This window comes from Theropithecus gelada, chromosome 3 (assembly GCF_003255815.1).
Source record: "Theropithecus gelada isolate Dixy chromosome 3, Tgel_1.0, whole genome shotgun sequence".
In the NCBI taxonomy this organism is placed as follows: Eukaryota; Metazoa; Chordata; class Mammalia; order Primates; family Cercopithecidae; genus Theropithecus; species Theropithecus gelada.
In genome coordinates, this window is record NC_037670.1 from 148,257,039 (window position 1) to 148,267,483 (window position 10,445).

The window sequence follows — 10,445 nt, forward strand, 5'->3', positions numbered from 1 at the left end:
ATTTCAGTTTCTAACTAGCGCATGTATTGCATGTATTAGTAAAGGAGTTGATTGATAAGACATATATATCTCATACATATGTCAGATATATCTCATATCTATTATCTTATATATGTATCTTTCATTTGATCACATTTTCTTAAGGGGCTTTTCTGTATTTACCTCTTCAACATTACTCTATATTCAATTATTTGGTCTCTATAAAAAAGGGTTACAATTCCTCTACCATGCATTAACTCCAAAGAGAAAACAGTGTTTCCTAATTAGTTTTACTCTCCTATATGCTATTATATAAATCTCTAATACTTCTGAGACTACTAACATAGACGCAATAAATAAGATTTTGTATTATACTATATTTATGAATATGGTTAAGTATGCCAAATGTCTCCTAATTACTAAATACTTAATACAGTTGGTCCTCAAATAACATCCTTTTGTTCAACATCATTTTGTTCAATGTCCTTTCATCGTAACTTTTTTTTTTTTTTTTAAGAGACCAGGTCTCGCTATGTTGCCCTGGCTGGAGTGCAATGCCCTCATCATGGCTCATTGCATCCCTGAATTCCTGGGCTCAAGTGAACCTCCTGCCTCAGCCTCCGGAGTAGCTGGGACTACAGACATGAGCCCACCACTACCAGCTACTTTTTCTTGTAGAGATTAGGTCTATGTTGCCCACGGTGGTCTCAAACTCCTGGCCTCAAGTGATCTTTCTGCCCCAGCCTCCCAAAGTGCTGCGATTAAAGGTGTGAACCACCACACACAGCCCATTATTAACTTTGATGAGAAAAGAAAATCAATTTCCAGCTGGGCCACTATCTGTGTGGAGTTTGCAGGTACTCTCCATATTTACTGGGTTCTCTGGGTACTTGGATTTCCTCCCACATCCCAAAAATGTGCATATTAGGTTCACTGGTGTGTCTACATTATCCCAGGATGAGTGAGTGTACAAGTGAGGTGTGGGTATAGGTATGAGTGCACCCTGCGATGGGATGATGTCCTGTCCGGGGCTGGTTCTTACCTTGTACCCTGAGCTGCAGGAGACTGAAGTGAAGCAACTGGGTAGATAATTGTCTTGTTTTTATTACTCTTTCTTAAATGTGTTACAGCTTACATTTATTTCATTAATTAATATTAGAAGTGTTTTTGTCTTTAGATACTTGGTGATATTTCTGTGACCATAAATATGCTATAGAAACTTAACTCTTGTTTATATCAATTACCCTATGGTAAAACTGGTTTCATTATGTGTTGTTTCACCTAAAGTCACAGTTTCCAAGAATCTATGAATGATGCTAGGTGACCTATAAGAATTACATTTATAGTATATCCTATTACTGTGACTATGAATGTATAACTTGTTTTGTTTCTAGAACCTTTAGAGTAAGAGTGAACTCTATTAACAAAACTATGACTTCCAGACAGAATAAATTGTAACAAAGCTCAACTCTTACCTGCTCTTTTAAAATGTGTTTTTCTACTCAAAACTAGAATGGGCTACCATTATACTTCCATCATTTATTTTAAAAATCTACAGAATATGGACAAAAGTGAAATAAACGAGACTATTACATGCATGCGTTTCCTTAGGAAAATCTTGTTCTTACCAGTTTTTACAAAGACTTATAAAAAATCTTACTATAGAAGACTAGAATACTGATGTACATGGTAGGAGTTGCTCAGCAGCAAAACAAGTAGAACCCGGCTACTCTGTACTTTGGCCAACACTTAAGCAGCTCCAATTATGTATGTTATGAGGAATCTTGAATGTCCTAATCAAACCTGCTCTCTAATCAAGACTTTATTTCTAGACTTTACAATTTGATTTTACTCACAGATACAATTTTTACATTCAAAGATAACTTTTTTAAAAAATGGATATTTTAAAAAAAATCCCTACAACTGTCCACAACAGAAAGATGGCCAAAGAGTGACTGGCAGAACTTGGTGTAGGAGACACTGTTCAGAGGGCCCAGTCACATCTTTCCCTCAAGAGCTGTGCTTTCTAATACCCAGAGTACAGCCAAGAACAGAAGTTAAATAAGCAAGAAAGACAGTAAAAGATAAAACCCAGTCCTTTGCATCTTAAAAGGATGCCTAATTTAGGCATTCATTTGGGTTTCAGAAAAGTTCTGTCAAAGGTTCTAGTGTCTCTTGGTATGCGGTTTCAGGAATATAAAATTCACTAATAAAATAAGCCGTAATTTCAGCATGTTGTCTAGTGCATTAAAAAAAAAATTTAAGAAAGGCAAGATTATTTTAATTACACGAATGAATCCCCATGGTAATCTCAATTTTGAACCAGTCTCTAAAATAACCAAGTCAATTCACTCTAACTATTCAGTCTACTACTTAAACTAAAAACCTACGTTTTTAATGTTGGAAAATAAGCAGTAACGTGCAACACCTATCATATCACTAATACAATTTCATCCAGATTTAGGATTCTAGACGGAATTGGTTAACAAAAGGGAAATTCTTAAAAATAATTCCATCTTAATCAAAAAAGCAGTTTCTAACAACCCAAAAATACATTATAATTACAAATAATAATTCTAAGTTAGATAAAAGTTGATAATTCTATTACTAATGCCTTTTTATCCTGTTCACTCTGCTATTTTAAAAGTGAAATGCCTATTAAATTACAATGCTTAGAAAAAGGTGAATTAAAAATGGGAATTTTCAATGAAATAATTCAGGATTATCTACCTTCTGCTTAGATATATGCTATATTAGTCTCTGCTGTGCGAAACAAATATATGCTAGAGTTAACATTAGGCCTGTTCTCTCCCTGCTGGAGTCCCTGTTATCTAGAATAGTTAAACTGATTAAGCATTAAAGCTGGAAAGACTGTGGAGTTATCTTGTCCAACTGCTCATTTTCAAATTAGAAAAGTGAAGTTCAGGAAGGGAGAAATGACCAGGCACGGTGGCTCACACCTGTAATCCCGGCACTTTGGGAGGTTGAAGCGGACAGATTACCTGAGGTCAGGAGTTCAAGACCACCCTGGCCAGCATGGTGAAACCCTGTCTCTATTAAAAATACAAAAATTAGCTGTGGGTAGTGGCACATGCCTGTAGTCCCAGCTGCTTGGGAGGCTGAGGGAGGAGATTAACTTGAACCTGGAGGCGGAGGTTACAGTGAGCCGAGATTGTGCCACTGCACTCTAGCCTGGGCAACAAAGCAAAACTCTGCCTCAAAAAAAAAAAAAAAAGGTCAGAAATTCCTGTTCACATTCACAATGTATAGTAGCAGAGCATGGACTAAAATACAGGAACTCCTAACTTTTTCATCAGGACTCCTTTCTTCCTCTTCAATTAGCAGCCAGGGAGACTTAGGCTGCCCAGACACTCCCCAAAGAGATACATTCAAGCTGTTTCTTAACTTTTAATTTACACACTCTATAATTAACTGGCTTTAAAATTGTTAAGGTACCTAAGTCAAAACAAATACAACACAGAGTTGAAAATTTTACTCTAAATCCTCCCTGCCAGTAACAGGAAATCTAAACTGAGCACTAAATAGTATTAATAACAACTTTCTTTCATATGCTCCTCCAAACTCCCCGAATACTTTGTGTCATGGACTCTAAGCATCTTCCATAATTATTGTATACTCTTTGAAATCCTTGACTAAGCCCATTTTACAAATCTAGACATGAAGGCTGAGACTAGTTAAGAAATTTGCCTGTATTATAGAGCTAAGAATAAACAGAAACAAAATTCAAAATCCAACCGTTGGACTTTTCTGAATCTCTTCTTGTGCTTATAGCTACGCTGCCTCACATACTTTTTGTGCTAATCTTTTTCCTCTATACTAGACAAGGGTATCTTGTCATCTTTGTATATTCCAAATCCAGTGAATTTTAACTTTTATTTTTCCTTACTACTCAAGGTGAAATACATTCCCAGCCTAACCTTTCCACCAGTAGTGCCTTACTCAGGCCATCATCAACACAATGATCCTGCCAAGCATATCCTTCCCTCTATGCCTATTTAAGAATCCCTACCCAAAAGGTCTGATTCAGAACAGAAACAAACTACTGTTAGACAACTGTTACCACCTATATTAGTTCAGCAGCAGAACTAAACCATTTTGGTCGCATAATAAATGAAGACTAAAGTCCAGATACCATGTACATTCAAAACTGAAGGCCTTAACAACCTAATCAAGCAATGAGAAATGCAGAACAAGCTCCTAAAAAATAAACAAGTGAGCAATTATAATTGTTCAATCAATCAATAAGTATTCACTGATCTGTGTGCTAGAACTTATAAAAATCACAGAAGACTACCGAGGCATAAAATCTATCTCTAAGAATTATATATAGAGAATGAGGAAACAAAAAACTAAAGAAAATAAGCAAGTTAAAACAAGTGCTGAGGAAATAAAGGAAATAAAGATTAAAGTTGATTTTAAAAAATGGCTTAAGTATCACTAAATCTTGAAAAAACCAACCAGGTGAGTATGGCAGGGAAAGATAATGCTCAATAACATTATCAACCCCAATCCATATAGACCAGAAATGGCTGTAGAGATGTACTTTAATGTTTTACTTTTCCCTAATCCTTAGTTTCTCACTTATTCAGGACTATACATGCTGAACTCCACTTAGCAAAATTGCACATACTCTTTATATAAAATTAATTGAATCACACTACATGAAAGGCAACAGATATAATTACAAAACAAGACCTAGTAATCTTATTTATAACCTTCTTAAATAGTTCTCCCTTCATAATACTACCAGCTAATGAATGGCATCAGAACTATTTATGTAAAAGTACATATCATGTATTTACATATCACAATGAAATCTCAACTTCCACAAAATGAATTTTGTGGTAAAACAAAAGATTTACTGATGATTTGCCTCCTTCATGAAGCCAATCACCAATCCAGAGTCTCATTAACATTTAGGCATATTTGCAGTGAATGAAAATAAAAATATGTTTCTTTCTGCTGGTGGTTATAATGCCTGCCTTTATTGAAACTCCCTTCCCTCACCTTCTATATATAACTGGGACTAATTTCTGCTGGAGACTTTAATTGTTCTTGAATTCCCAAAGTACTCTCTTAATTTAGGCCCTCATCATATTTCACCTGCACTACTATAAAACAACTATCTGATTTCCCTTGTCTTTCCCTCACAATCCTCAATCCACGTTCTATACTGCCTCCACCTTTCCCCTGAAAATTTTCTAAGTCAAATATGATCTTGTGAGTCCCCCTTAAAGAGTGCAATACTTCCTCAATTGTATCTCCTTCTTAGTTGTGAAATGTACACTGATATCTTAAGCGGTCAGAGAAATGCTGTACTAAAAGAATTTGATTTAACTTAATTGAGCTTCAATTTGCAAAATATAGACCAAAAATTGAAGAAAAATCTATTAAGATTTCCAATGTGCTCAAGGATTATCCTATCAGACGTGGTCTTCAGCAGTGGTTTTCAAACTGTGATATACTTTAAAATCTTCTGTTAAGATTGTTAAAAATAGACATGTCCAAGCTTCACCTCATATCCAGTGATTCTGAATATTATCTAGGAATTGGGTCTAGGCATATGCATTTCTCATAATCTCCACAATGATTCCAATGCATACCTAAATCTGAGAGCCCAAGCAGAAGCCCTCCTTGCTCCCTAAGAAACCTAATAAACTTATTAGTAGGTCTCCTAACTTTTCAAGTTGTTTCATACCTCTCATCAGCCTAGGGAGTACCTGTTTAAATATAAATATTCAGTTACCCATTTTAACAAGCTTTTACTCAACCTCTCTCCCCCCATTCTCTCCTTTAATCCCCTAAACCTTTATAAAAATAGTTTCCACATATTTACACACAATCTTAATCCACACAACCACCCATGAGATAGTATCCTTGTTTTACACATGAGAAAACCAAATCTAGGATAGGAAGCTTAAGAAACTTATCCAAAGTGACCCCCAGTTTGAACCTATATTTGCTATTACAAAGCCAAGACATTTTCTATTGTGAAAAGTAGCCTCTTACACATCACTCTGAAGCACTGACTTATTTATCAGTTTACACGTTTCCCTTTTTAGACCTAGTAAGCTCCCTGAGGACAAATTTCAGCCCTTCTAGATTTTTGACCTCAACATTTAATCAATGCATGTTTGTTGAATGAAAGAAGATATGAAGCTCCTCCAGAGCTAAGACTGTAACTGCTTCTGTTTCATTTCTTGAATTCTTAAACAGAGCTCTGAGTACTCTTCTGCCTAACACATTTGGTCTGACCTGTAAATCTTACTGCTGGATTTATTATGAGACAATGTATTTCGGTAATGTTTTAAAAGACAAAAAAAAAACCTGCATAATCAGCAAAGGGAGGAAAAGATTATTTCAAAAATTAAAATATCACTCTTAACTCTCTATTAACTAGGGACTTCAAATTTTGAAATTAGTATATGCAACGACTTATCCCACAAAAGCAGGCAACTGACACAGTGTGGTTTTTAAATGACAGAAATGCAAAAGGTAAAGTTAATTAATAAAAGATGGCATAAAGAAATTAAGCACTGAATACTGACAGCCTATTCAGCAATCCACTTACACTAACCAACGTGCAACATCATTTTTCCCCATCACAGTATTTTTCCCCATCTGCCATTTTTTGAAACCAGTAAAACTATAGGTAAGCACAGGACAATTACTATACTTGTGTATAAATGTAATGTTCTTTCTGCGTAAAGTTAATGTGTGTGGTATGTAGAACACAGTACGACTACTTCCTTTTTGATACAGGTTACACAGCTAATCTACTAAACCAACAACTGAATTTTTTTTTCATTGGAGGTAACATTCAAAGTGCTGGAGATTTTCCTAAACTGAACATATGCAAACATTAGTGGTGCTTTAAGAATCTTGTATTTTAATTAGTTTTTGGTGAAAAAGGCAAAGTGGTTATTCCTTTAACACCACTTCTGGAAATAAATCGGTAACAAGAAAAAAAAAAACACCCTTCTAAAACAACATGATGTAGTGGAAAGTACCATGGGATAGGACTAGGCATGAGGAGTCCCGGTTTTCTGGTTCTGGTTACATCGTTAAACTGTTGTATGACTTGGGCTCACTGGATCAGTTTTCTCATTTGTTGAAAAAAGTGTGTGAATGGGGAGGGGCTTAAAGTTGTTACCCAAAATTCTCGTTTTGAGCCACTCCTCTCGTTTCATCCTTCTAATCACGAAACTCAATGTTCTCTAAGGTCTAAGTTCCGAAATTTGAAACACATCTGAAATTGAATGGAACGATTCAATCTCCAACCGGATGGCACAAGATACAAAGGGTGGACTCCTACGAAGTTAACAATTAACCCAAGAACTTTCCAGAAACTGTCTAACCCTAACTTCGTAAAGAAGCAGGTGAAATCTGGTTTGGCATACCTAACATTAAAGGAGTTATAAAATGGTATTGCTCTGTAAATTTCCGTGTTTTCTGGATTCCAGTGGCACATACTCTGCAGGTGCTAGCAAACAAAGTGGAGAGAAAGAGACCCAGCCAGGATTTCAACAAACCACACTTCAACCCAGCACCGCAGTATGATTCCGACAAGGCCTATACCACAGAGCAGAACCTCCCCACCCCCAGAAGTGCCAGCAGCCAATGTAACGAATGCTTCCGTCAACAACACACATTCCCCTTCCCACAGCAGAACTGCTCGCTCCCAACCGGCCATCTGGGGTTGGAATTGGCCGCACAGCACCAAACTAAGAATCATTCTCGGCCCCAATAAACCAAGAACTACCAGAGATTGAGGTTTCCCTGCGCATGGCTGCGGGAAGAGCAGCACCCCCTCCCACCAATGGGGGAAAAAATCAGTGGGAAGGAGAGTAGAAACCAGGCCTAGACAAGGTTGCTGGAGAAATAAATCTTGTTTCTCTTTAACGAAGAGCAGTAACATTTTTTTACCCTCTCTAATCTGAAGAGAGCCCAGGCTCTTGCACTCGACTTCATTCCCTCCTGGAATCCTAATGGGAGAGTGAAAACCACCTTCCTTCCCCGACCTATCCACTCCTCAAACCTGGCATTGTTAAGGAAGGTACCCCCAGATCCAGCAGGAGGAGGTGACGCGAGAGCTAGAACAAGGGCCCAGATTCTGGGACCAAGCGACTCTTGCAAGAAAATCCCCTTGTGGCCTGAGAGTAAAGTTTTAACCAGCAGCCAGGGCGCGGACCGAGGCCCGGCCAGGCTGGAGGACAGGCCTGCGGAGGTGACACTCCCTTGTTCCCCAAAGCTCGGGGAGGCGGCGCCCGACCGCCACAGCCCGCACCCAGGGAGCAGGGCGAGGGCGCCGACGAGGGGCCGGGGCTGGCGGGAGGCCTGGCCGACAAGCGGGACCCTCCCCGCGCCGCTCCCGCCTCCTTCCCCACTCCCACTTCCCGGCCCCCAAGTCCGGGCCCGTGAGGTAATGTCAGGGGTGGCGACGCGGTTCTTGTCCACTGACCACACATTTCTTGCCGAGGAAAGTGAAGAGGGACTCGTTCTCCTGCGGGGTGAGCAGCAGGGACCCCACGTTGGTGACCCTCCGCGGCGGCTGCTGCTGGACGGAGCTCATGGTTTCGCCGGCAGGGTTGGGAGTCCAGGGCCGTCTCCTCCCGCGAGTGGGCGAGAGCTTGTTACCCCTCTCGGTGACAGGGGCGGGGAGAAGCGGAGTCAGAGGCGCCACATCTCGCAGCTCCTCCGGAGCGCGGAGGAGGAGGAGGTCGAGGGACGCAGGCGCCGACGGCGAGGCACCTTCGGGCCGCGCTGAGAAAGGGAAGCTCCCAGCTCCCGCCCGGCCAGGATAGGGCCGGATGGTCGTTGTCCTCGCACTCCAGCGACTGCGCTAAACTCCCAACTCCTCCCCGAACCCTCCCGCAGCGGCAGCGGCGGCGGCGGCGGCCGCACAATCCAACATGGCAGCGGGGACGGGCGAGACCACAGGACGGAGGGCGCGGGGGAGCGCACCGGAAACGCGCGGCCGGGGCCCGGGAGGAACCCCCCCACTCGGCGGCGGGCCTCGCCGCGCCGGCCCGAAGCCACGCCCCCTTCCGGCCGAGGCGCGGACCGCGCGGAGCTAAGTGGAATTCCGGTTGGCTCGGGGCGCAGGCTTTCAACTTCGTCCTCTGGCTTCTGGCGTCTCGGCTCGTCGGTTGGGTACCCAGACCCAGCTACTGCTGCTTGAAGAGAAGATGGGTGGAGACTCCTCGCCGTCGCCGCGCCGCCGCGCCGCCGGCCTTCCTTGGGCGGACGCACACCTTGGCGAAGCCTCCTCAAGGACCCAGGGCCCGTCCTTGAAATAGCTCTTATTTCTCAGGCGCGGCAGCGTGACGCTCGCTCTGCGGGTCCGAGAGGCCTGCGATCTGAAGACTGAAAACTGGGGAAGAGGTGCTTTCCCCTATGCTCCTCGCGGGCTTCGCTAGGAGCCGCAGGTGCCTGGGATTTTCTCAAACTTTGTCCAAACTTCAACTGTGGGAGTGGAGGAACAAACAGGCCTCTCCCAGAATTGTGAAAGAGATCGCCCTGATGGATGTAACAAAAACAAATGCACTTGACTTCCACCGCCTCCCTGGTGTGTCACGTGGGCTTAATGTATGTGTCATATTTAAATTCAAAGTATTTTCTTTTAAGGGTCCTGGACACATTTTTTTTCCCCTGTATCGTGAATTGGAAAATAGCCCAGGATATTAAAAGTTATCTAAGATAACCCCCTTTGTTCTGTAAGTACTAAACGGCTTAAAATGAAATTTTGGAATCTAGAGACAATGATGCAGACTGCAGTGAGCTATCAAATATGCATGTCACTGTTCACATTAAACATTTTTGTTGCATAAATTCATGTCTGGTAATTGCTTAATTCCAATAAACAAAAAAGTTATATGTTAAACAAGACATCTATAACAATTACACTTTGGTAAAACTGTTGGATGTTAACATCTCTGATAGCGCCAATAGAAATCTCTGATGTACTAACCAGACTGATAAACCATTATCATGCACTTTGAAAATAATTATAAAGTATTAAAATTAAAGCTGTCCTTAATGAAATAGGCTGAGCAACAATAAATTTACAAAGGAAAATAAGATTGGATAGCCTTGGGAGGTCTCACATAAAATATGGAGATTTCAAAGTTAAACTTGATTAATAATGTTAGGGTAAAAAGTGAATTAAAGCAACAGGACTATTTATAAAATAATTAGATTTAGAAAGCATTAGTAGAAATGGAAGCCTGGAGTTGCTTCTGAATTACAGATCTAACAAAGCTAGAAGCTAAATCAGTTTGTCTTTTATCAAAACTGCAACCCCTGTAAGTTGAAAGCACAGTGACAAGAGAAAGCATTACAAATTCTTGAGAAATAGTAGAAATTAAAGCTCTCCTTTTCAAACCTGTGAGCAAGTATAGTGCCAGAAGTTTAAGATTCAGATAGACCCAAGTTGTAGTTCTTGT

The 10,445-nt window shown here is 40.7% G+C and overlaps 1 protein-coding gene across 1 annotated transcript in view; it reads right to left on the reverse strand.

Annotated features, from left to right (window-relative positions):
- WASL (Wiskott-Aldrich syndrome like) overlaps window positions 1-8,918 on the reverse strand; it is a 66,654-nt gene extending 57,736 nt beyond the window's left edge. The window contains exon 1 of the mRNA XM_025379470.1: window positions 8,462-8,918. Coding sequence (XP_025235255.1) covers window positions 8,462-8,572 — 111 coding nt within the window. The 5' untranslated portion in view covers window positions 8,573-8,918. The remainder of the gene's footprint in view (window positions 1-8,461) is intronic.
- Window positions 8,919-10,445: the final 1,527 nt, after the last annotated feature.